Here is a 26,863-nt window from a genome sequence, read left to right as displayed (position 1 = left end):
ATCTCTTATCTATAAACAATTTCATAAAGCATCATCATGAACTGTTTTTATCTTTTAAGATTGTTACCCTGGGAAAGATGGGCGGTCAATAAATTTCACAAATAAAAAATAAATAAATAAATAAATCTCAATCATGATGTCAGCAAAAATCCAATAGCCCTAAAGATAGATAGATAGATAGATAGATAGATAGATAGATAGATAGATAGATAGATAGAGGATAGATAGAGGATAGATAGATAGATAGATAGATAGATAGATAGATAGATAGATAGATAGATAGATAGATAAATATAGATATCTTGATCAAATAAATCCACTTTATATTCATTTCTTTTAAGTCTAGCAATATCTTCAGTCCCTCAAACTTATTTATCAAATTTATATAATGCCTCACAACATGATTTCTTTTCAGTTTTTTTCTTTGTCTCTTCTTATAAAATTCTAAATTTTAAAATAATTTAATACATTATTTTTCATAAACTATTAATATTTTGATGGTTTTTCTTCATTGGTTAGGCAGCCATGAGATAGATGAAAAACAGAGAGGACTCGCTGCTTTCAGAGTCACCTCATAGGGGAGACGGGAGGCATATAAATTATTCATTATTATTACTATTACTATTATTTATGAAAGCCTTGGCAGTTTTACAGAAAGAAGGAAATATAACAAATGAAGAAAAGTGCTCTCAATTACCTCAACTTTTTGCCGTACATCCTCTCGGTTGGCCATGAGATGATTCAGGGTAGTCTGTGCGTGCTCCATCCGGCTGCAATACTCGCCGTAGATCAAAAGCCTGCGAAGAAGCAGAGAGACAATGGCTCTTCCTCCTCTTCCCCACTAGAAGGGAACACTAGAAACACCTGGGGCTCAGCCCTTTGGGCCCAGCTCGCCTCAATTCCCTTCTTACCTTTCTTTGAATTCAAGAAAAACTTTGGCCAAGGTGCTTCCACCAGCCATCATGGAGACATCGATGGATCTGAGAAAGTTGAAGTGCACTTTAATAAGGTCCTGAAACAAAGAAAACATTTTGGGAAGTTGGGAACCTATTTTAAATCTGAATCCTCACATACTTAAAAAAGAAAGTATGGCTTGTCACTACTGACCGGATTTTAAAAATTGAGTTGCGGGGGGAAGCATCCAGCAGGCGACTGGTTCTCAGGCAGAAGCTGCCGGCCTTACAGGGCTCAGGGCCCCAATAATAAAGTGGAGCAGAACCACAGGAAAGTTACCTCCAAGTTGATGAATATGGATCCCATGTCTTGTGGAGTCAAGATCAGCCTTAATGGATTCATGTAGTTCTGCAAAAGCAAAGTAGAAAATAAGGCGGCTGCAGTCTTCTGCTTACGACCCTCCTTTCTACACCTGAAAGTCTGACCTTTGTATTCCGAGAAGCGATTCCACTCCAGGGGTCAGAGATCAACAGAGTTGGAAGGGACCTTGTAGGTCATTTAGTCCAACTACTCCCCCCCCCCCAAGCAAGAGACCCTACTACGCCATTTCTGATAGAGGGCAGCGCAGTCTCTTCTTGAAAGCCTCCAGGGATGAAGCTCCCACAACTTCCAAAAGCAACTTCAGTTCCATTGGTTGATTCTTCTCACTGTCAGAAAGTTCCTCCTTATTTCTGGTTGAATCTTTCCTCGTTCAGTTTCCATCCATTATTTCTTGTCTAGCCTTCAGGTGCTTTGAAAACTAGCTGGACCCCCCCTCCTCTCCGTGGCAGCCCCTCAAATACTAGAAGACAGCTCTCATGTCTTCCCTGGTCCTTCTCTTCCCTAGACCAGCCAGGCCCAATTCCTGCAACTATTCATTGTATGTTTTAGCCTCCAGTCCCCTCATCATCCTGGTTGCTCTTCTCTGCACTCTTTCTAGAGTCTCAACCTCTTTTTTACAGTGTGGTGACCGAAACTGGATGCAGAACTCCAGGTGTGGTCTTACTAAGGTTTTGTAGAGTGATAGTAGTACCTCCCTTGATCTTGATTGTATCTCTCTGTTAATGCAACTCAGGATTGCATTGGCTTTTTTGGCTGCCACTGCACACTGCTGGCTCCTATTTAGCTGGTTGTCCAATAGGAATTCAAGATCCCTCTCACAGTCACTGATATTAAGATATTTCACCCAGTTCTACATGTGTCCTTTTGTTTTTTCTTGCCTAAGTGTAAGACCTCACTCTTAGACAAGAAAGACCTGGGCGCATGCTGGAGTCTCCCCTCCAGAGAAAGAGCAGTTGACGCTGGCTGACCTTTCCCAGGAGCCCCTCACTCACCTTCTCGATCTCCTCCAGGGTCTTGTAGTACTTGGCTTCTGTCTCTTGGATTTCTAACAAGCAGCAGTTCCTCTTGTCATCTTCTGTCATGCCCATTTTCTATAGGAAGCAGCACAAAAAATTGGCGCCCTAAAGCCCAGGGCGGAATGGGCTAGCATTCCTGTCATTGATGCCCAGCTTTGACCTGGCTCTGGGATGGTGGGCAGGAACTGTTCCCACCCCGCCTGCAGATGTGGCCCTGGGATGGAGAGGAAGGGCCTCCCCATGGGCCTCCACTGGTCCCCATCTGCATCACTGAAACACTCAGGGGGGGGGGGGCAGGTCATGATGCGGGCCAGATATCGAGTTGAAGGATCTCCCTGACCCTTGGGCTGCATCTTCTAAAGCAGCAAGACACAGCAAGGCAGGGAAGATCTGGACGGGTGGATCTCCAGGAAGCTCACAGAGATCCATTGGAAGAGCAGGGGGAGGAGAGGGGCCACTGCCGAATTATTTTCTACTGAAAGATGGAGGGATTCCCCAAGAGAGAGAAAATGAGGGTGGGACAGCATGAGGCCAGGCTGTAGAAGAGCTCCCCCTAACTCAGGCAAGGCCCGAGAGACCCTTCCTGCCTGCTTGACTCCTGTTGCGTCTCTCTGCTTGTGGCCTTCGTGACGGGGGAGGCGCCTATGAGGAGGCCAAGCTATATTGTCCTTCCTTGGGAAAGAGTCAGCCGTGGCCTCTCAGCCGGACCATCTGCCTGGGGCTGAAGACACTTGAGTTGAGGGTGGCCATAATGAAAGGCCAAGGAGGCCGAGAAAGATCAGCCGAGATCCAAACTCATCCTCAACTGTCAGGAGGGAGTTTGGGGGAATCGGGTGTTTATTCATCCACCAGAGCTTTCAGCACCTACTACCAGAAGAGCGATTTCCACCCCCCAACCCCAGCCCCTGGGTTCTTTCCCAGTCAGATTCTTCCAGGCCGTCCATCCAAAGGTAAGGAAGGACCTCGGAGAACAGGTTGACTTATCAATGAACAAAGCGAGGCTGCAAAATATTCAGCGGAGGCCAATGCTTCTGCTGCTAGCCTTCTCTCTCTGTACCCTATAACTATGAGGTTGTGTGAAGGGCGGAGAACGGACAGAAGAGGGGCCCACAAAGGCCGACTCCAATTCGGCACATCAGGAATGGTTCTCACAGCAACTACCAATAGCATCTGGAGGGCAACTAGAGAAGGATTTCAAACAAAGGGTTGAAATTGATCAGGAGACCCCCTGGCAACTCCCAGCACCCTTAGTTCTTCAGGCAGGAGCTCACTGGGCATGTGGGACTCCATTCATGTTGGGCCCAGGGCCACTAAGTGGCACTTTTCCTAGCATCCAAAGACCCGGGAAGGGGAGAGAGACCCCTCCTCACTTACAGTGAGAAACTTACCTGCATATACCTGATCTGAAGCATGCATAGATAACAAGCAAAGTGAAGCATGGTTACATTTGACATCATAACTGCCCGCGTAACTTCCCTTTTCTTTTCAAAACTGAGGGGGGTGTAAGAGGTCCTTGAGAAACGCAAGAGAAGCTTCCTGCTCTTGCTAAGTGAGCCTCGTTCCCTGCACATCTCCCAGGGACTAGGGGGGGGGGCAACTCAGACTCCCCCTTAAGCAAAGGAGCTCCTGGCCAGACCTTTAGAAGGTGCTACTCCACCACTCCGTATCTTGGAGGATTCTGTCCCTCAGAGGAGCCCCTGCAGCCCCCCCCCCCTTTGAAGCTAAGTGAGCAATGTCCTAAAGGTGCTTTTTTTTTTCCAAGAGGCAACCGGACCTTCTGGTTTTCCTTTGAAGACGTTTCGCTTCTCATCCAAGAAGCTTCTTCAGCTCCGACCGATGGGAAGAGGAGAGGACCGCTGGAAAGAGGGGTCACAGAGGCCATCTCTGTCCAAACTGAACAGCCCTCTCTCCACAGAGGGGGGGGGATACGACATCACCTACCTCCAATCTGCAACATGGTCCTTTCAGCAGTTCCAAGAAGGCTCCCCACCCATTTGCACCACTCAGGTGACCCTCCGGAGGACAGAGATAAACCCCCAGGGGGCCTCAGCTATTTTCTCAAAGGATGCAAATGGCCAGCTGTCTGCAAGGAGGATCAATCCTCCCATTCCCCAACAGCCAGCCAGAGCTGAAGAAGCTTCCTGGATGAGAAGTGAAACGTCTTCAAAAGAAAAAACAAGAAAGTCCATTTGTCTCTTGAAAAAAGCACCTTTGGGACAACCGTGACCTCGAGGACTGAGGTTCTTCGCAGACATTGAGGGAGGAGCAATGGTTGTGGAGAAAAAGGGTCTTCTTGGCCCTGCCCTCCTCAAAGACCTGGTTCTCGACCCATTGGGGGCAGCCTCTTCTTCCGTGCTGCTTTTGGGCCCACCTGCCCTGCAGCCTGGCAAGGTCCCAGCCCAAGAGAAAATCTCCCGCTGTTCAGAAGAGGAGGAACCTGCCCAGGTGCTGACAGGGAGAACCATCTCACTTCATCTGATCTGGCAGGTCTGTTTCTCCCCCATTTCCCCACAGTGGCCCAAAGGAGGGAGGGCTCCATTTGTGGCCGATGGGCGGCTTTGGCTTTGCAATGCTCTTTCTCCAAGCCCTTCCTCCCCTGACGCTTCTTCCAGAGCCCTGAAGACAAGAAGCTCCATTCCTGCCCCCTGTTTTAGATAGTTCTGGAGTGCCACAAGAGCTTTGGAGCTCTAATTCTTGGCAGATCTGAGGTTCCCAGTGCATAAAACAAAACCAATGCTACTCCTTTTGCAAATAAATTTGGTTGGTGGAGCCATTGACGATCCCCGTGGTCTCCACTACCCGGAAGGCAACGTGACAATGTATCAAAGCAGCTGCCGCCGCCTATGATCCGGTTCCTATTTGATGCCTTCTCCACAAATTCAGCTGCTTACAACCTTTTTTCCCTCTGCCACAATCATTCCACCTCCTCCTCGGAGGCTCCGTCAGCCACAAGGATTGCTCAGAAGGCGGGGAGAGGGCTCTGCACAGGAACTCTTGACAACCAATGGAGCTCTTTGATGGGGTGTCAAGACTGAAGAAAGCCCAAGGACCCCCTCCCCTCCCCAGCCTGCTCCCAACTTCTAAGGGGGGTCTCCAAAAGGGGTGTGTGTGAAGGAGCCCAGCTCTTCCCTTCCCCCTTCAGCCTGTCCCAGCTTCCTCACCATGGGCTGCTGCACTTCCACTTTGATGATGTCTTCGTAGATGTCGTCTCCTTCATCTTCACACGGGACACAATCGTAAATGTCCTCTCCCAAATCATGCTCACTAGAATAGAAGGCGGAGGCCTCAGCATCAGGGGAAGCCCCTTAGCTCCAGCCCCGGTGGGAGCTGGGCCTGCGTGGGTGAGATCAGGGGTCTCAGAGAGGCTAGAGGAGGGACCCTTTCTGCTTCTGGCCACTCAGGTGGGCAGCCGTCTTGTTTGAGGGAAAGAGGCTTGTGGTTCTTGGGCTTCCTTTTTCTGCAACCCCCGAGATTTTAATGCCAAAGGGGCAGCCCCCGCCTTCTTCCCCTGAAGGGGCTTCTATTTAGAACGCTGGAGTTGGTGGGAAAGAGGCAATTGAAGAATTAACCTGCCTGCTTTTACCACTGATTACGCCTTGACCGGTTTCTGATCTCTCTTTTACTCAACCCTGATTCGTAATTGTGGTTTAAATCTATGGTCATCTGGTATTTAATGTGTGTTTCTGCTGTTTTTCTATGATTTGTTATTAATCTTCCATTAATATTTAATAGATACTAAAGTGATTTTCCTCTCTTGCTGCTGTCCTGATTATGGACCATTCGCGAGCAATAAAGAAAGAGAACAAGGCACCTCGAGATGTGTATCCGTGACAACAAAATATTAACCAGAATGAAAATCTCAAACATCTATTTTGGCCAGAAAACGGGTGAGGCAAAGTCCAGCCTCTGCTGACAAAGGGGAGGGTCTCTCCAAAGTAATCAGCACTAATCTTTTAAAGGACAGAGGGGTTGACCCCCACCCCCCACCCCCCGACTTAATGCTGGTGCAAAATAAACCTCCTTGAAGTACAGTAGCAGCAGAGTCTAAATATTAAATAAAATCATAATCGTCTTTTAATGACCCCGTAATCCCTTGCATTGGGGTGGGGTCTGGGCAACTAAAGGGAGCTGGGTGTTTACTGGCCGGATGCCCTTCCTGTCGCCAATGCAGAGTTCACAGCTGATATTTACTCATTGTGCCAAGAGAGAGAAATATCTGCCTCTACCCAGGATCGAACTCACAGTCTCCTGAATGTGAGGTGAGAGCTTCACCTCTAGGCCAGCACACCACTCAATTCTAAATATTAAATAAAATCTCTGTGAGAAAATCCTTTTGCATTATCTAATGTTAAACTGCCTTCCAGATGGACATCACAGCCCAGTCACTAAAGACAGAGGAGCCCCTTGAGGGCCACATTTCCCCCTGCAGCAGCCAGGAAAGGGGGCTGGGGACACTCCTGCTCTCTTGAGAAGAGGGGCAAAACCAGCCGCTGACCAAGCAAGGCCCCCCGAGGCTGCTGGCTTCCACTGGGCAGGGCAGGGCACTCGGCCCCACTCGCCAAGCAGCTCTTTCTTCCAGCCAACCCCCGAGAGCCAAGCTGAGCTGGGCAGGGGAAGGAGCCCTGGCAAGGCCTCTGCCCCGCTCTGCGCTTCCCGGGACCGCCAGGGGGCCCTGGGGACCCAGGCCAAAGGGCCTCTGAGGACTGTGACAGCGCCAGGGAGAGAGAGAGAGGCCTCCCAAGAGAGGGACTGAGCTCCGTGAGAGCACACCAACCCCTTTGGCAGAAGGATGCCTGCCGTGAACTCCCAACAGGCCAGGGAGGGACATGGCTGGTGCAGCAGCCGCCTGGTCACCCTTGCAAGGAGACTTACTCTGCCAGTTCCTCCAAGCTGCGGTAGACATCGTCCTCATTTTCGGTGGTCTCCTCTGAAGGGAAGGGCCTGGAGGAAAGAGGACAAGTGCGTCAGTCTCCTAGGTATGGGGTGGGTGGGCTTCATTCATGGCAGATCATGTCCCTGGCCTTTTGGGTTTTCACCCTCAGTGCACTGCCCCCCTTTCTGCTGTGAGACGGGCAGTTACAGGAACGGTTCAGCCAGCCAACCAGCCAACGTCCCTGCAAAGAGGCTCCTCTGATGGAGAAAGGCATCAACCCTCCAGAAATGATGGCAGGAGTGCTCATGATGCCTCTGGGTGTTAAGTTCCACTTGTGTTCTGTTCACACAAAGACACACTTTCCTTCCGTGCCAAGGAGGACAAACAGAAACGCAGAAACGCACAAGCCCCTTCCTCCTCGCTTCCTCTTCCCTGCTTCTTGCTGGACACCCAAAGCTTCCCTCAGGGGGGGGGGGGCGTGGAGCCTGGGCAGCTGCTGCTTTGCTGGGGTCTGGACGGAGCAGAGCCGGACTCGGGGGCTTCAAGGGGTCTCTGGAGTCCTGGTCTCCATAAACTCCCGAGTGACCCTGAGCCTGCCGATGCTTCACCCTCCTCCAGCTTTTGGCTGACAGGGCAGAAGACGCTGCTCAGCCCTATTCATGCCTTTCTCCTGGACACGGATGACAGGGCGGTCCGGTCCCTCTCTCAATGCTTAGCCCTGGTGCTGCCTCCTAGCCGCCTTTGCTGAGAAGCCCCCCAGCCCCTTACTCTGGGCCAGTCCTGCTGCAGCAGAGGCCACCCACTGTTCCCTCCAGGGGAGAGCAAGACGGATCAAGCCCCCCCAGGCCTCCTGCTTGGTGGGCAGCCATCCCGACTCTGCTGTGGCTTTAGTCCCCCTTCTGCAAGAAGAGCCTGGGTCCTACTGAAGCACCTGCTGGCTCTCAGGTGCAGCCAAGGGCCCCTCGGGACAGCTCCCCCCCCCTCCCTGCCCCACAGAATCAACCTGCGGTCTTGCAAGGGCCAGCAAGGCTCCTGCCTCTCTGGGTGGCTGGTCCTTAAAATCACTGCCCGGGCAAACGACGCTGGGCTGAAATAACAGCCCCTCGGCTCCAATAGAAGCCCAACCCATCAGCACCAAACCTCCTAAATTGTTAAAAAAAAAAAAACCCACCTTTGGGTCAACCCGAGAGCCGAGTCACCCACCCTTGATCTGCCTTCCCCAGAGTTTTATTGTGGCACTTAAAAAAGAGGCCTTGGGGAGGGGGAGCAGTTGGGGCTGTTGTTGCCGATCCCACTCCCCAGATTTACCCTTGTCCCCTCCAGCCTCTCCTCTGAGGACCTTGAGAAGGCCAAGGACAGAAACCCGGCAGGGCCCTTCAGGAGACCCAGTGAGGGGGCAGAGAGGGGAGGAGGAGTGAAGAGAGCAATCAGCTTAGTCCCTGCCCAGTCACAGGAGAACAAAGCCCACCACTCCTCTCAATGCCTTGAACCTTCTCTAATCTGACCCTTAGTTTAAGAAGATTCCTTTGCATAGGCTGAGCAACTAACTGGTCATTCTGATCCCTGCCTCTGTGACTGACAACTCAGGCAGACGCTAAGAGACTGAGGTTAGAAATGGGTGTTTGGCTGGTCTAGGACATTTAATGTATCTAAAAAGGTTAAATCATGGCCAACCGGACCAACGTTTATTAAAGTTTATTTCATTGGGCCTGGGTGATTTGGTTTACAGGTTGCTTTTCATTTTGGGGAGAAACTCCCCGCAGTCTGCATGGCAAGTCCTTCAATGATTCTCTGCCTCCCCAAAATCTGACTGAAGAAGTTACTTCAGTTGAGTAACGAAACGTCTGAGTTTTAAAAAACTTTGGTCTATGGTTTAACCTCTTTAGAAACATAGCCTTAAATGCTTTCCACCTCTACCCCAAGAGCAGACTTGACTCCTAGAGTTGGAAGGGATCCAGGAGGCCCCCCAGTCCACCTGGGCAGGAATCCTCAGGCCGCCCCCGCCAACAAGGGAGCCCCACCAGGCCAGGAGTCAGCTGTGGGCCCCCCCCTCGAGTTGGGATCTCCCCCAGGTAAGGCATCCGCCCAACGGGTTCTTGTTCTCCTCTCAGGCACTGGAGAGAAGAGCCCACCCGCTCTTCAAGGACCAGAAGACACAACCACACCTGTCTTCAGCCTTTCCACTTTTGCCCCCCCCACCCCCCACCCCATTCTTCAGTTCCTCTCGGGCTCCCTTACGATAAACGCCTCCTCAGAGGCAGCCAACCGAGCCCCTTTTCAGGAAGCCCCTGTCCTTCTTTTCCCCCCGTTGCAGACACCTGGCTACTGGAGGCATTTCTTTCTCTTTCTCCCCTTTTCCCCATTAAGATGTTTGCATTTCTGCAGCCCCTGAGATTTCTCTAAGCAGGTCTTCCTCCTAATTCTCAGCAGCCTCGTTCAGACCTTGGCCCTGCCTACGCTCACGATTCATGGCTAGAAGTGAATCTATGCTAAGGCTTGAAAAGTTGCACCTCGGGACTATCAGCTGCCAAAAAAAGCAGACGAGCCCTTAGAAGGGAGCAGGAAACTCTGCGTGCTCTGGGCTGCCTCGTGGACATCTGGGCACAGGTGGGTGTTTTGCAGGCCAGGTATCCCGAACAGAGCATGACAGACAAACCACGTAAATAGATGGGAGTTGTGGTTTAAGGAAGTCATACATCACCAAGAAATTGAGACAGGCAATGGAAAATTGATTTTGTAACACCTGTCAAAGTGAAATGTCATCTCCTTGAATGAATTGAATGATAAATAATAGCAATAGCATTTAGACTTGTACACCGCTTCATAGTGCTTCTCCAGCCCCTTCTGAGTCAGCCTCTTGCCCTAACAATCTGGGTCCTCATTTCACCAACCTCGGAAGGACGGAAGGACGAGTCAACCTGGAGCCTGGTGAGATTCAAACTGCCAAATTGCAGGCAGCCAGCAATCAGCAGCCTGCAGTACTGCATTCCAACTCTGTGTCACCAGGTCTCTTATATTAAATAATGACATATTAAAGATTTTGTTATCCCGAATCGTGATCCATGCAGGACAAGGGCCTCTTCACTGATGGAATGGCCTGTACCTTTCCATGGTGGTCCAGCATGGGTTGGGTCATAAATGGTTTTTGATCTCCTGTATAGGGCTGAGATGATTGGGGGGAGGGGTGTGGACCAAAATCTCCCCTGGCCTCAGGAAGGGCAGGAGCCTTGGTCTCCCTGCTCCTAAGTCCAGCAGCTTCACCATTCATGGTTTTCATGCTTGTATAATTCAACTGTTACACATTTTGAAGGAAGTTTGCAATCCTCAGATAAGCCTCCATTTAAAGCAAAATATTAACTTATTTGTTGCAAAAAAGCAGCTTTTCATTCAAAAGAAACCTCAAAGTGGAGTAAGAGGAAGTCGTTCTACCTGATGCCCTTGTTCTGAGCAATGCTGTGGTGAGAAAGTCTGGAAACGGCTGAGATGACCTGATGGAAAAAAAGAGAAAATTCAAGGTCAGAATTTACAACCTGCTCTTGATCAAAAGACATGCTTCATTTCACCTGACCACCCATCTCTTGCTCGGGTGGCCACAGAGCAGGACCTGAGCCTACATGACCGAGATAGTGGCAGCCTCCAGCCCCAGTTATCATGCAGCAGACGTCTGGCTAAAAAGTGGCACTGAAGCTGGACCACAATCATACAGAGAAGCATGGCTTGCCTCACTGCAGAAGTTGGTTGGTCTTTTAATGACCCCGCAATCCCTTCCATTGGGGTGGAGTCGGGGCAACTGAATGGAGCTGGGGGTTTGCTGGCCAGATGCCCTCCCTGTCGCCAATGCAGAGTTCGCAGCTGATATTTACTCATTGTGCCCAGAGAGAAAAATATCTGCCGCTACCTGGGATCGAACTCACAGCCTCCCAATTGTGAAGGGAGAGCACCACCTCTAGGGCACTGCACAGAAGTCGGTTCGTAATGCTCAAAATCTCCCTGCAGGGCAATGGGCCACAGGGCAACGTATGGGGGCACCTGGCCCCTCACCCAAGAAGGGATCCCTGTGGACGCTCTGAAAGCAGGAGATGGAATTGGACACGGAGGGTCTCGTGCTGCGTTTCTCAACCTTGGAGATCGGACACCAACTCTCATAATTCCCTGGAATGCTGGCTGAGGGACTTCTAGCCTTTAGCCAGGATTTAGCCAGGATTTGTCATCATGGCCTTCTGTTCACATCTGGAAGGCAGCACCAGAGTCCGATAAGTCTCCTCCTGCTTTTTCTCCATTTACCAAAAGGAGGGGGGGCTCTCCAAACTCTCTTCCAGAGACAGAAAAATGCCAGCAGAGAAGCCCACCTGGCTGGGCTCCAAGAAGGTAGAAGAGAGGAGGAGCAAGGGGGGCTGCTACCCCCTTCTCCTCCCCTCACCCTGGCTGGGTTGTGTGTCCTACAGCTCAGATGACCCTGATCCTGGGCAGTGGGGGGGGGGCACCTTATTTCCTTTAGGAATTCCAACTGCCTGGTGGCACAACTCTCACCTGCTCCAGCCCACCTGCCCAGGTGAAAGGGGGAGGTTCACCAGACGGTTGGATGAGATGGGCAGAAGGAAGAACTGTGGACATTGAGGCCCAGAAGGATGGGCGAGAGTGTTGGAGGGGAGAATCTACTTTCCTTCTCAAAAGAGTTTCCATTGATCCAAAAGAAGGAAGGAAGAAAAGGGAGGAAGAAAAGAATGAAGGGAAGGGAGGGGCCGGAGGGAGGGAGGAAAGGAAGGGATTTCAAAGCTAGGCTGTTTCTACGGGGTCCACAGAGCTTTCCCCCTCTCCACACACAGAGGGAGAGAATTAACATTCAGGGGCTGATCTGCACTGAGCACCCGGCCACCGCAGCCACTTCCTGCCTGGCAGCTTCTCAGGGCAGCTGGAGGCCTGGGCACGCATGGCTGGCCAAGCTCAGTGTGCAGCAGCTGCCACCAAGGCTCCTCTGAATTAATGGAGCCAGAAAAGTGAAAAGAGAACATCAAGTACGCCTGAAATAGTCCCAGGCTGTGGCTTGGCCAGAGGGGGAGCCCCATTGAGAGCCGAAGAGCAGCTCCCGTTGGGGGTCGCCATCTCTGAGCCATCCAGCCAGCCGTGCCAAGGAAGGTGCCTCATACGCAGAGGCTGAAAAGAGCATTTTGGCTCTCACCCATTTCAACGTACCCAACAGGTTCCTTAAAGAGGGCGAGGGCTGCTTAAGTGGCCAGTGAAGGAGGCCACCTGCAGAAGAGGGCATCCCGCTTCTCCTGAGCTCTCCGGGGCTTCCTGTCTGCTGGCATTTGCTGGTCGAGCCATCCTGGTTCCTCTAACTCCCCACCCCCAGGTTCTTCCTCTAGTGGCTTCTGCAGGAGGATCCCTAAAGTCAGAATCTCCTCTCTGGGGTTTGGGAGCAGCAGGTCGGAGGAGATCCAGGAATGAAGAAGGGAGGGAGGGAGGAGAGTGGGAGAACGGGAGGAAGGGAGGAAGGAGGGTGGAAGGAAGGAAGGGAGGGAGGGAGGGAGGAGGAGGATGGAAGAGAGGGAGGAAAGGAGGAGGGTGGGAGGAAGGAAGGAGGGTGGAAGAGAGGGAGGAAGGGAGGAGGGAGGAAGGAAGGAGGAGAGAAGGAGGAAGGAAGGAAGGAGGGTGGGAGGAAGGAAGGTGGGAGAGAGGGAGGAAGGAAGGAGGGAGGGAGGAAGGAAGGAAGGTGGGAGAGAGGGAGGAAGGAAGGAGGGAGGGAGGAAGGAAGGAGGGTGGGAGGAAGGAGAGTGGAAGAGGGGGAAGAAGGAAGGAAGGAGAGAGAGAGGGAGGGAGGGAGGAGGGTGGGAGAGAGGGAGGAAGGAAGGAAGGAGGGTGGAAGGAAGGAAGGAGAGAGGGAGGGAGGGAGGGAGGAGGGAGGGAGAGAGGGAAGAAGGAAGGAAGAAGGCTGGGGGGGAGGGAGAGGGGAGGAAGGAAAGAAGGGTTTCAGACGCCCTCCAACATTGGAAAGGTGCCTTTGAGAACAAGGGATGCATCTGTGCCCTCCCCCAAAACGGCTGCAAGAGGCAGGGCCGCCTTAACGGCCTTATGGGTCCCGGGCAAAGCAGTGTCCTTGGGCCCCTACGACAACTACTCACAGGAATAAAAATCAAAATGGTTGATAAATTTAAACATGTATTTATTTGATTGGTACTTCCAACAAAAATCGGTGTTGAAACATTAAAAACATGCCGTGCAGCAACAACTGATCAACATTTGAACAATACAGGAGGGTTGAAAAGCACAATAGCCCTGAGGAAGCCCCCAGTTGCTGTATTGATATGACCCAGGGTGGGGCCCCTGGCCGGAGGAGTCGGGACCCTCCGTGCAGCCCCCCCCTCTCCGGAGGCTGCCTTGAGAATCCATCCCTGGGGAGGAAAACCCTTCCCCTCCCCTTTGGTTACTTGGGAGCCTAATTGGGGGGGGGGGGCTCTGCAGGAACCTCCCCCTACCAGGCTCTTCCTCTGTCACTTTCATCTCCAAAGGGGCTTTTCAAGGGATGGGGGGGTTTCCTCGGATGGGAATCATTCAAAAACATACAACACAGACTTTTGGGACAGACACGAAGCTCCGGAATACGACTGATGCATTCATAAAATGGCTGCCACGATGCAGGCACAGCGGCTAACAAAAGGCCCATTTTCCAGAAGACCAAGTGCCGTCCCTCAGGGAGACTTTCGGCAGCCCCCCCTCCCTCCCTCTCCCCATCCAAAGTATGGGGCCAGAGGCTCTTGCTGTGATTCCAGGATGCCGGCTTCTAGGTCCTTTTTAACATGAAATCAAAATAAAATGGATAGGACTTCAGGCCCCATATTGTCCACGCCTGCTTCAAATACTTAACACTGATTTCATAAACTGAATTTCCTTGCCTATCTTGAAAAGTATGTAGCGGCAGATACATGAGAAGGATGATATTTTATTTGCTTATTTGAATTTATTTGAATGCATACGATGAACGGTTGCAGGAACTGGGCACAGCTAGTCTAGGGAAGAGAAGGGCCGGGGGAATAAATAGAATAGAATAAATTTAATTTGTTAGCCGCTCCCTCTCCAAAAGGACTCGGGGCGGCGTACAATAAAAACCCATACAAATATACATATACATATACATACAATACATATACACATACATATAAACACATACACGTACATGTACATGGAGGAGGTAACAAGCGTTAAAAGCATACAATAATTAAAATTAACAATTAAAATACCCTCAGTTAAAATTACAAATTTAAAAAAGACTGTCAGGAGCAATGGGATAAAACTATGGTTGAGCCAGGCCAGCTAATTGGAAAAGGTGGGTCTTGAGCTTTACACGGAAGGAGCGGAGATCGGAGGTAATCCTGATGTCAAGGGGGAGGTCATTCCACAGGGCTGGGCCCATCACAGAGAAGGCTCTGCTCCTAGGCGTCGCCCCCCGACACTGTTTAGTGGACGGCACCTGGAGAAGTCCCTCTCTGTGCGAGCGGATTGGTCGCAGGGATGTATGGGGCAGGATGCGATCCCGCAGATAACTAGGTCCTGTGCCATGGAGCGCTTTAAAGATCGTAATCAGAACCTTGAAACGCACCCGACAGACCACAGGAAGCCAGTGCAGCTCGTACAGGAGAGGTGTTACATGGGAGTATCTAGTACACCCCATAATCACCCACGCGGCCGCATTCTGGACCAACTGCAGTCTCCGAGTGCATCTCAAGGGAAGCCCCATGTAGAGAGCATTGCAGTAGTCTAGGCGAGACGTCACCAGCGCATGAGTGACTGTGCGTAAGGCATCCCGGTCCAATAGGGGGCGCAATTGGCGCACCAGGGGGACCTGGTGGAACGCCCCCCTTGCCACGGCTGTCACATGGTCGTCCATGGACAGCCGGGCATCCAGGAGGACGCCCAAATTGCGCGCCCGCTCCATGGGGGCCAGTTGCACGCCCCCGATGTCCAGAGATGGAAACAACTGGTTGAACCGGGGGGCCGGAAGCCACAGCCACTCCGTCTTGGAGGGGTTGAGTTTGAGTTGGTTGTCATCCATCCAGACCCGTATGGCTTCCAAGCACCGGGACATCATTTCGACGGCCTCGTTGGGGTGGTTCGGGGTGGAGATGTACAGCTGAGTATCATCAGCGTACAGATGATATTCCACCCCGAAACCACGAATGATCTCGCCCAGCGGCTTCATATATGTGTTGAACAGGAGTGGCGAGAGGACCGACCCCTGTGGCACCCAAGTGAGGGGGCTCAGGGCCGATCTCTGCTCCCCTGTCAACACACGTTGCGTCCGGCCGGAGAGGTAGGAGCCGAACCACCGTAAAACGGTGCCCCGAACCCCCAACCCCTCCAGCCGGTGCAACAGGATACCATGGTCGATGGTATCAAAAGCCGCCGAGAGGTCTAATAGGACCAGGATAGAGGAACAACCCCTATCTCTGGCCCTCCAGAGATCATCAACCAACACGACCAAGGCCGTCTCCGTGCTGTGCCCGGGTCGGAAGCCGGACTGGCGCGGTTCTAGATAATCATTTTCCTCCAGGTGTCGTGGAAACTGATAGGCCACCACACTCTCTACAACCTTCGCTAAAAAGGGAAGGTTGGAGACAGGACGATAATTGGCTAGCTCCGTTGGGTCCAGGGAAGGCTTCTTGAGTAAGGGCCTCACCACCGCCTCTTTCAAGGCGGCCGGCAGAGACCCCTCGCCCAACGAAGCATTCACTAGGCCCAGGAGCCAGTCGCGTGTAACCTCCCAGGATGCCAGTACAAGCTAGGAGGGATACGGGTCCAATAAACATGTGGTAGGTCGCAGACGTCCATGTAACCTGTCCAAATCCTCGATGGCAACCGAGTCAAACTCCTCCCAGAGTGGTCTCTCAAGACTCGCCTTGGACGTCTCCACTAGACCACTGAAAGGGACCCATTCCCTCCGGATTTGAGCGATTTTATCCTGCAGATATTTCCCAAATTCCTCTGCCCTGCCCTGTAAAGGGGCTTCCCGCGGCCTCTGAAACAGAAGGGAGCGGGTCACCCGGAACAGGGCGGCAGGGCGGTTCTCTGCGGATGCAATGAGAGCGGCACAATGTCGACGTTTGGCCGCTCTCAATGCCACAAGGTACGTCCTTAAGTGGGTTCGTACCTGTGCTCGGTCAAATTCGGAGCGGGAGGATCTCCAACGACTCTCTAGGCGTCTCTTGTGGCGTTTCATCACCCTTAGCTCCTCGGTAAACCAAGGGGCCAGGGTGGTTCGTTGCCGCAGGAGAGGTCGCAAAGGCGCCACTCGGTCTAGGGCCCCGGCAGTCGCATTATTCCATGCGGCTACCAGGTCCTCTACCCGGGGGCGGGTCAGGTCTATAGGAGGTGGCCCAAGTTCCATCTGGAACTTATCTGGTTCCATCAGGCGCTTGGGGCGGAACCATCTAATATCTTCCGGCTCCGCCTCCCCGCAGCGGGGGGTAGCACCAGGGAAGTCAAGTCGGAGAAGTGAGTGATCTGACCATGACAGGGGAGTGATAGTTAAATCCCCTACTCCCAGATCACTCGGGAGACAGGCACGTCTGCCACAGAGAGGAAAGGCAGGGGGTCAAGCTGTTTTCCAAGGCACCTTTGAAGGCCAGACAAGGAAGAATGGATGGAAACTGACCAAGGAGAGATTCAACCTGGAAATAAGGAGGAATTTTCTGGCAGGGAGAACAATCCACCCATGGAACAGAAGTTGTGGGAGCTTCATCACTGGAGGCTTTCAAGAAGAGACTGGACTGCCATCTGTGTCAGAAAAGGTGTAGGGTCTCCTGCTTGGGCAGGGGGTTGGACTAGATGACCTTCAAGGTCCCTTCCAACTCTGTTAACCTGTATCCGTATCTATTTTGTTTGTTTGTTTGTTTTGTTTGTTTTTATTGGATTTATATGCCACCCTTCTCCCAAAGGACTCAGGGCGGCGTACAACCTTAAAAAACACACATTTATTTATTTATTAGCCATTCGTCTCTAATGGAGGCCTGGAAAGTGACATGGGTTTGTATGGCTCTGGCAGAAGGCCAGGCGAGCCCTGGAAACCCTTAATCGGAGGGCCTTGGAGCAGGGGTCACCCACCTTTTGGATATTAGGGACCACTCAATTCATAATTTTAAATCCTGTGGGCCACTAATGCTTTTTTTTAAATAAATAAATAATATTTAGTGCAATATAAAAATGCAAATAATTTTTCTGCGGACCACCAAAAGTTTCTCATGGACCGCCGGTTGGTGACCGGTGCCTTAGAGGGTCCGAGGGGGCAAAGAATCCCAGAGCCAGTCCTGACACGGCAGGGCAGTTTGTAAAGATGGTCAAGGCAGTTGGGAAAACGGAAGTCCTGGGAATGAGGGAAATATACTGACTGGCACCCAGAGATCTGATACGAATATAATGAATATAGAATATAGAAATATTAGTAACTCATTCGATGAGAGCCAATTTAGTCTAATCGTTAAGGCACCAAGCTAGAACCCAGGAGGCCGCAAATTGTAGTCCTGCCTTGGCGTGGCAGCTGGGTGACTGTGGGTCAGTTGCTCTCCCTCTCCCTTAGCCCAGGAAGTCAGGCAACAAAGAGGTCAGTCCACTTCTGACGCAACCAATAAATCAACATTTGGTTGATCTGGGAAAAAAAAAGAGTTGAGCCTGAACTTGTGGAAAACAGTTGGAAGAAAATAATTATAAGGGACAAACTGTAAGAAAATAATCAAGAAGAAAAGCCATGAAGGTGATCACATCATGTTCTCATAATGCCCTGTGAATGTCTAGAAGAAGATGGATGTGCCCTGTGGATCACCTGCAGGCATGTTAGAATGATTTTTAAGAAATCAAATCTATTTTTGGACATGCCCAAAGGCAAAAAAATATTGGACAAAATACATCATACAAATGATGTATCGATGAATGATGAACAAATGATGAAAAATGTTTACGTGTGTTAACAGCAGTTAAGAGTTGTGTTTGCACAACAGTAGAAAAGCGAAGTGGAAAAAGTAATTTTAAAAAATTAGAATGCGCATAGATTAACACTCAAAATTAAGGAGAAGGAAGATACTGAACACTTTTAAACATGGGACTTATTTTATCAATGGCTAACTGGTAGAAACAGAAGTTAGAAATCTGGATGCATAAGATAATGATTAATTACTTAAGGAAGGTTTATTAAAATGGATAAACAATTATTATTGCGTGGTTAATCTTTGGTGAGATTCACAGCCTTTGGGGCTGGTTGGTAACTCAACAGCTCGAGTCCTAACCAAGGACCTAGGAACTGTTAAGGTAATGTCGAAGGATATAGGCTGTTCCAAGTAGGGCGGTTAACAATTAACAATTATTATTATGTGATCAATATTAATGCTATAAATATTATTGTTATCATTATGATTGCTGTTTCTAAAAATTAATTGTACTCAGACAACACACTGTTTATTTAAAATGGAACTTTTATATCAAAAACTTCTTAAAACATGGAAGGAAAAGAAATCAAATATATATATTTTACTGATATAAATGTTAGAAATAGTATATTGGGGATACAGACAAACTCGTGACAAGCTTGGTTTCTAGGTTCTAGCCATCATCCTGAGGTTCAGATTCAGACATCAAACAGAAACCCCGGAACCAAAAGAATTAAAGCCATGGGACCCAAAAGGGATCACAGAAGGAAACCAAACCAGTGGAGTAAAATTTTAACAAAAATTCTACGAATGAAAGCCAGAAAAGAGTTAATGAATCACTGATACAAGTTACCAGCAGGAAAAAAAAAACTCAAACTGAAATCCATGCAAGGCAAAGTTTTAGAGCTAGTACAAAGAGACTGTCAAATGAAAAACACGAGTAAGCAAAACTTTAAAGTACAGAAAGTACAGAATGCTGGGAGCTCACGGCATCTCTGCAGAATTACTAAAACGAATGGACAAAACTGGCACTGAACAAAAATTCTCCAATATAATCTATAATGCAAGAATTATTCCAAATTTTGGGCTGACTTCGATTATTACCACATAGAAGAGACTGGAGAGTCACTTGTTTGAGACGGTATGGGTTCTCCTGCTTGAGCAGGGGGCTAGACTAGAAGACCTCCAAGGTCTCTTCCAGCTATGCTCTATTCCATTCCATTCCATTCCACTCCACTCCACTCCACTCCAATCTAAAACTAAAGCAAAAAGTGCATCAAATAATTTCCAATAAATCTTTAAAAAGTACACAGAAAGATAGGTCAGAAATGTGAAGTTGTTCTGAATCTAATTTGGATTCAGGTATAAGAGTTGCTCTTTTTCATATCCCAAATCTGAGAGGATTGAGTTGAGGGAGGTGGACATTGATCCACATTTAGGAGACGCACCTGATCCAGGAACCTTTGCAAGGCTGCTCTAAATGGAAAAACATTCCGTTGGAGGACAGGCATTTATCGTGTTTGTGAAATTATACTGAAGCAAACAGCAGATGTTAGAGGAGGAGGAAAAATGACAAAACCCTTTCTAATGTTATGCTGACTGCAACAAGGCGGCGTATTCATAATAATATATATTCTAAAACCATTATAAAATTATTCAAAGTATAAGGAAACCTCTTTGCCGTCGTGTTTCAATGGGACTTTGCTGGTGGATCTTTGCAAGGAGCAGCAGCAGCAGCAGAAGGGACAAAGGCCCCACTGACACGCAGGAGGCTTTGAAATGCAGATCTACGCAGGATGCCTTAAAAGACCCTTTGCTGACTGCGCAGAAAATGACACCACCCTTCAGGGAACAGGCAAAGGAGATGACAGGGGGAATACTCCAAGAAAACAAAGTTAGAAAATTAGAGTAAGTTGTAAATAATGAGAAATATTAAGTACTTCAAAAGACTTACATAAAGAAAGGTCCAAGGGAGAAGCATGAGAAGAAGACATATGTATTGGCTGAAAAGTGCATACCGCGTTTCCCCGAAAATAAGACAGGCTCCAATTTTCTTTTGAGCTCCCCCCCTGAAATAAGCACTTGGCCTTATTTTGGGGGAGGTCTTATTATTTTTGAGGTGCAGGAGGCCCCTTAACCTTGGTTCATGGCCTGTGGATCAGCTGATTCAGAGAGGGAAGGGTGTTCTGTCTGTTTCTGGAATATTCTTGCCAGCCGTAGCGTCGCTGGGCCTCTCACTCTTTTTGCGGCTGACACTAAGAGAAGGGGCGCGGGAGAAGGGGCGCGGGAGCTGCCTCTGTGAGGCTGTTCCGCGTGGATGGCAGCTGCATATGGGGCGCATGGGGTGTGTCTCCCCTCCTTCCTCCCCCAGGAAATTGCAGGGTTGCTGCGCATGTTTTTAAATAGTTTGGGGGAGGGCTTATTTTAGCACATGCGCTCAAAAGCCCAATTGGGCTTATTATCCAGGGAGGTCTTGCTTTCGGGGAAACAGGGTAGATGCTCACAAATATACAACGGGAGAGGAGGAGGAGGAGGAGAACTGTGTAGACCTTGCTGCTCTCTGATCTTGGTTATATTCTTGCAGACATTTCATTACCCAACTAGAGAACATCATCAATGCTAGAAGGGAGTGGGTTGTGTGGAGAGGAGGAGGAGGAGGAGGATACCCAGAGCACCTCCCTCTGCGCATTACAAGTAATAATGAGCGAGGATGTGTTTCTGGTTTGTTTTCCCCGTGTAGTCAGAGGTGATCTTGGATCAATCCCCAAACTTTGTGCCCTTGTCAAGCGAAGAGTGCTTGGCCGCCCTAAGCCAAGGCAAGACTGAGGGACAATTGGGTTGCCCTCCCCCCCCCCAAACATCAGGCTGTTGCATCAGCAGGAAAGTGGTGCCGTTGGTCATGGATGGGCTGGACACCTGCTCTGGTCCTGCTTATCACCAGGGCCCTTTGAAGGCCGGGGCTGGGGGGCAGCGAGGAAGGCGATCTGAACTGAAGAAGCCGGGGAGGATGAGCTGAAGGTGCCCTCGCCCACCTGGGTTATTCCTCTGCTGTTCTGGGCCTCCCAAGAACCGGAAGAGGCAGGCATTTCCTCCGCTTCTGGGTACAGCAACAAGAAAGGCTACAAAACTCTCACCTCACTAAATTATTAGTATTTATTAAATGAGTAACAGGACATCCCTTGCACAGTCGAAACAATCTTCCTACAGACGGAAGCGTGTTTGAAGGACAGAAAAGACAGACGCTGCATAATTCATGGAGACGCGTCCTTCTAGCCTTGACCATCAACCTCTCGGCAACCAGAGAAGCATCCCGCTGACTTTTCAGGTTGCAAACTGCTGTCATGTGTTCACAAATCCCTAATTCTCCTCCAACAACAGAGTCAAAAGGTGAAACAACCCAAAGGAAACCACACCCAACCCCAAGTTTGGCTTTTGAGCCCCCTTAGAAACCCCCCATCTCTTCTGAAAAGGATGCGCTAATGGTAGTCGCTGTCCTAAGAGGACTTCCAGAGGGAAGCAGCCCTGGCTCCTCCCTTTGCTTCCCCTCTTCTTCTTCCTGCTTGGGGCAACCACAGGGGTCCCCACCAGCTACAGATGTCTGCAGAGGGGTGTGTGTGTGTGTGTGTGTGTGTGTGGCTCATTCACAGGCTGATCAAGATTTGAAATCTTGATAAACTTCACCGAAGTCCACATTTTGGACAGAGAGGACCGTTGGTTTGAAAGAGGGGTCGCAGAGGCCATCTCTGTCAAAACTGAACAGCCCTCTCTCCACAGAGGGGGGAGGGATACGGCATCGCCTACCTCCAATCTACAACACGGTCCTTTCAACAGTTCCTAGAAGGCTCCCCAGCCATTTGCACCGCTCAGGTGACCCTCCTGAGGACACAGACAAACCTCCAGGTGGCCTCAACAACCCTCTAAAAGGATGCAAATGACCAGCTGTCTGCAAGGAGTATAAATCCTTCCATTCCCCACTATCCTGTCAGAGCTGAAGAAGCTTCTTGGATGAGAAGCAAAACGTCTTCAAAAGAAAAACTCAGAAAGTCCAGTTGCCTCCAGAAAAAGCACCTTTGGGACAACCCTGACGTGGATGATGGAGAATCTCTTCAGACTTCAGCTACACAATTTGGGATGAAGACCCTTGGAATGGGTGGGAGGAGGAATGGATTCCCAGAGGGGGAAAATTGCAGACTACAGAAACCATTTCCACCACTCAGGTGACCCTCCTGAGGACATAGATAAACCTTCAGGTGGCTTCAACGTCCCTCTAAAAGGATGCCAAGGACCAGCTGTCTGCAGGGAACATACGTAAATCCTTCCATTCCCCATCATCCAGTCTGAAAAAGCTTCTTGGGTGAGAAGCAAAACGTCTTCAAAGAAAAAACCCAGAAAGTCCAGTTGCCTCCAGAAAAAGCACCTTTGGGACAACCCTGACCTGGATGATGGAGAATCTCTTCAGACTTCAGCTACACAATTTGGGATGAAGACCCTTGGAATGGGTGGGAGGAGGAATGGATTCCCAGAGGGGGAAAAAGTTGCAAACTACAGAAACCATTTCCATCACTCAGGTGACCCTCCTGAGGACATAGATAAACCTTCAGGTGGCCTCAACGTCCCTCTAAAAGGATGCCAAGGACCAGCTGTCTGCAGGGAACATACGTAAATCCTTCCATTCCCCATCATCCAGTCTGAAAAAGCTTCTTGGGTGAGAAGCAAAACATCTTCAAAGAAAAACCAGAAAGTCCAGTTGCCTCCAGAAAAAGCACCTTTGGGACAACCCTGACCTGGATGAGAGAGAATCTCCCTAGACATTAAGGGAACAATGGTTGTGGAGAATAAAAATGAATAGTCTACCAAAGATACTTTTCCTATTTCAAAACATCCCTATAAAATTAGAGAATGAATATTTTGGAAATCTGAATAAAATAATGTCAAAATTTATACGGCAAGGAAAGAAACCAAGAATTAAGATGAAACTACTGCGGGAAGTTTGCCAGATTGGGAATTGTATTATCAAGATGCAACAATTACCTGGGTTAAAGAATGGATAATGTTACGGAATAGGAGGTTATTAACACTAGAGGGCCATGATAGCCAATCAGGGTGGCAGGCATTCTTGTGGTATGGAAACCTGTGGGAATGAGGTCGCCATGGTATGTGTGCAGATCAGTTTTCCTGATTGGAACACATATACGGAATTTGGGACTGAAATAAATTGAGAATTGAATGCGGGTTGAGCTGGATGCCCACTGGGAGGGCCCCATCTAGAAAGCTGTGTCTGCAAAATAGAACAATGCACAACGGAGACTTTCCAGGCTAAAGCAGCCTAGGGAACACACAGTCCAAGCTGATAAGATACTAACACCAAAAAGCACCGCTTGAGTGACAGGCAAATGTATTGTATGTAACCAATGATAATTCAGAATGCTTTTGTTTCTGCATACACTGCTAATAAAAGGGGGGTCCAGAATTCATTCTGGGCCCACTCGCTCTGAGGAAAAACTGTGCGTTTGTCTTCATTCCCCCCTGAGTGGACCCGCCTTGATGCGGTCACCCCCGGAGGAGACCCGGGACATACCGCAGAAACCATATGGAACACCAATACTTCCAAAGGCACTATATATGACATGCTCTAAAATTAAACAAAAAAATTACATGAAAGCTCTCTACCTTAAAAGCACTGGTATATCCTAATCTCATTAATTTGGGGCAAATGGTCTCATACAAGGATATATTAAATAAAAGAGGAGAATTGAAAACTAGATTAGAAATAAAAACACAAGGGGTAGAATTGAAGTGGTGGTCATACCTACAAATTCAAGCTTGCTATACGAAGGATGTGAAAACATGGGTTATTAATAGAGACCTAATGACTCTAGATAAATTATTATTGGGGATGGACGAGAAATTGATTAAGACAATTTACAAATATTTATTAGATTATAAAATTGAGGAAGAATCAGTCAAAGAGACTATGGTGGTATGGGCAAAAAAAAAATGGGTATAACATTGAATTGGAAAAATGGCAAAAATTGTGGGGGGGAAATAGAAAACTAACACTGGCCACATCATACATGTATACAAAATGTTTTATAGGTGGCCTCTTCCACCAGCAAGACTGATAAAATGTTCAGCAATGTATCCCCAAATTGCTGGAAATGTAATCAAGTATTGGGCACATACTACCACATGTGGTGAACATTCAAAAAAGAGTAAGAATTCTTGCGAGGTATCCAGATGTGGTTGGAGGAAATGACTGGACAAACGTTAGAATTTAAACCAGAGCTATTCTTATTAGGAATCATAACAGAAGATTATAGTAAAGGGCCAATATATTTAATGTCTCATATAATAGCAGTGAGAATGATATACATTCAACAATGGAAAAATGAAAATATACTTTTAGAAAGGGAGATAATAAAGAAAATATTTGTATGTGCAGAAATGGATAAATTGATGCTAGAATTAAAAATCAAAGGAGAATCATGATATTCTGTATCATGATATATGGAATAGATTTTACCAATGGTTGTAAATGAGAGATGGACTTTGGAAGAAGAAATAATTTAGATTTGTGAACACGGAATGTGATGTAATATATGTAAATATAAAGGAGTATATTGAGTAGAACAATTATAAGTAATTAGTAATGTAAGAAGGCAATGTTATTTGTATATTATTTGTTTTATATTTTAGTATGTATGGCAGAGATAATGCCATGATAGTCGCATTGTGTCCAATATTTTAATAAGAAATGAATAAAATTCTTAAAAAAAATATTACCTTCAGATGCATGGGGGGGGGGGGTATGATCTTGCCTAAGATTTCTGTAGCCCCGCCCCTTCAAAAAGAAGGCATTCCTGAACCCAAGAAGCTCCTCCCAATGGAGAAATGACCGAGTATCACCAAAGTAATTCAGGATAAGTTCAGAAGAAAAAACTTCATCAGAAAAGGTGCAGCAGGTTTCCCCCACTAACCCTTTTGTCCCCCCCCCCCGTTTCCCCCTTTCTCTGCTGTTCCCTATGGCTTGCGGGGAGGGGGAGCCTGGCCTTCAAAATGATTCCCCTTAACTGCTCCCCCTTAATGAGGATGATTCTGCCTCTCTCAGGTGGAATTCCCCTTCTGATCACCTTGCCTCCTTTTCAATTCTAAATGTTATATTATTATTTTAATTTTTATCTGTTTTTATATTTTAACATTTTTATTGCGCGCTGTCCGATAGGGAGGGAGATGGGCTGTCGAGAAATGCGATAGAAACAGACAGACAGACAAAGAGGCGGGGGAGTAAGATAGACAGACAGACAGATGATAGAGATGGATAGATAGATGGATGGATGGATGGATGGATGGATGGATGGATGGATGGATGATGGATGGATGGATAGATGGACCAATAAATGGATGGATGGACCGACAGATGGCTGGATAGATGATGGCTGGATGGATGGAGAAAGAGAGAGGGGGGATGGATGGATAGATAGATGAGCGAGGGAGAGAGAAAAGAGAAGAGAGAGAGAGAGAATGCTAGACAGTTTGAAACTGGGCCCAGATTTTAACCTAAGGGAAAAAGCTGAACTATAACCCACCCAGCCCCCAAAGTCCTTTCTAAGAGGATTGGCTTTTGCCTGCAGAGCATTGTCTGGAGGGAAGCCTCTCTTCTCCTGTTGTGCAAGGAGGACACAGAGGCAGGACCGGAGGGCATTTCTGGACCACCTGGGATGGGCAATTTTTTTCCTGCTTCTTCACCAGCAGGCAGGTGACTGGCAGATTGCCAATTGTGTGACTGTCTGGTGCATTTCTACGTTTGGTCCTCTGCACTCCGGCTTTATGACTTCTTGATCTCCACATGACAATAACCAAAACCTGACTTAATTCCTTCCAGATTAAAAAAACAAAGTCTCTCCAGTGATAAGTGTTACAGTTTTAAATCACTCCAGTCTTTCTAACTATTCTCTCTCTCTCTCTCTTTGTTCTGTCCCATCTCTTGCCTTTTCTTTTTCTTTTAATCTCTCACTTTTCCTCCAGGCAGACAAACAGTGAACCTGATCCTGAGATCTGGCATTTGACTGCACTCATTTATACATTTGTATCCCTCCTCATCACCTTCGGGAGATATTCCCTGTCCTTGCAAGAACCACCCAGCATGGACTTCTCCAGCTGAGAAGGAATGGGGCAGGACAGGATCCTTTGACGAACCAGCAACACAGTCGGCTGATAGTTCAAACTCCCCTTTATTGCTCCAACTTTCCCCCAAACGCTCCCACGTTATGGCAAGTCCCGTAGCAAAATGTCCACACACACACACACACACACACCTCCAGCAGCCTCTGGCTGTGAGTTAGTCCAGCAAGGCGGTGTTAGCACAATGGTTTCAAGGCAAGTAGTCCAGCCAGGCAAGCGAAGAAGGCAATGAGTCCACGAAGCGAAGGAACTAGGCAAGAAGTCCAGCAAATTCCAGACATCGGCAACAGTACACAAAACTCCACGAATTCAGCCCTTGTTCCCGACAAGCACCTCTCCCCATAGCGTCTCTTTAAATCTCATTCCCCAGGTGTGCCTTGTGAAGAGGGGCGGGGCATCGGCTGTTCCTGCCTTCTCTCCACTCTCCGTGCTCAGGGATCAGGAGGGGGCAGTACTTGCTCATCACCTGAGCTCCATTGCTCCTCATCTCCACTGCCTGCCCTCTCTTCCCCCCCCCCTCTCTCCTGCCCGTTGTTCCCTCCAAGCCCAAGGGACTGGGGGCTGCCTCGGCCTGCTCCTCCTCCGAAGCCAATGAGGCCGCCCCT

The 26,863-nt window shown here is 48.9% G+C and overlaps 1 protein-coding gene across 4 annotated transcripts in view; it reads right to left on the bottom strand.

The window, feature by feature from the left end:
- Positions 1-26,863, bottom strand: part of VAV2 (vav guanine nucleotide exchange factor 2) — a 108,132-nt gene that overhangs the window by 27,976 nt on the left and 53,293 nt on the right. For all 4 annotated transcript variants that reach the window (XM_081967484.1, XM_081967485.1, XM_081967483.1 and 1 more), the window contains exons 3-9: positions 10,594-10,652; positions 7,164-7,232; positions 5,453-5,555; positions 2,268-2,366; positions 1,234-1,302; positions 912-1,012; positions 698-797 (exon numbers count right to left, since the gene is read on the bottom strand). In XM_081967484.1, coding sequence (XP_081823610.1) covers positions 698-797; positions 912-1,012; positions 1,234-1,302; positions 2,268-2,366; positions 5,453-5,555; positions 7,164-7,232; positions 10,594-10,652 — 600 coding nt within the window. The remainder of the gene's footprint in view (positions 1-697; positions 798-911; positions 1,013-1,233; positions 1,303-2,267; positions 2,367-5,452; positions 5,556-7,163; positions 7,233-10,593; positions 10,653-26,863) is intronic.

This window comes from Natrix helvetica, assembly GCF_964273705.1.
Source record: "Natrix helvetica genome assembly, chromosome: 15".
Taxonomy (NCBI): domain Eukaryota; kingdom Metazoa; phylum Chordata; class Lepidosauria; order Squamata; family Natricidae; genus Natrix; species Natrix helvetica.
The sequence above is the reverse complement of the archived record's forward strand: the minus strand, read 5'-3'. Positions and strand labels throughout refer to the sequence as shown.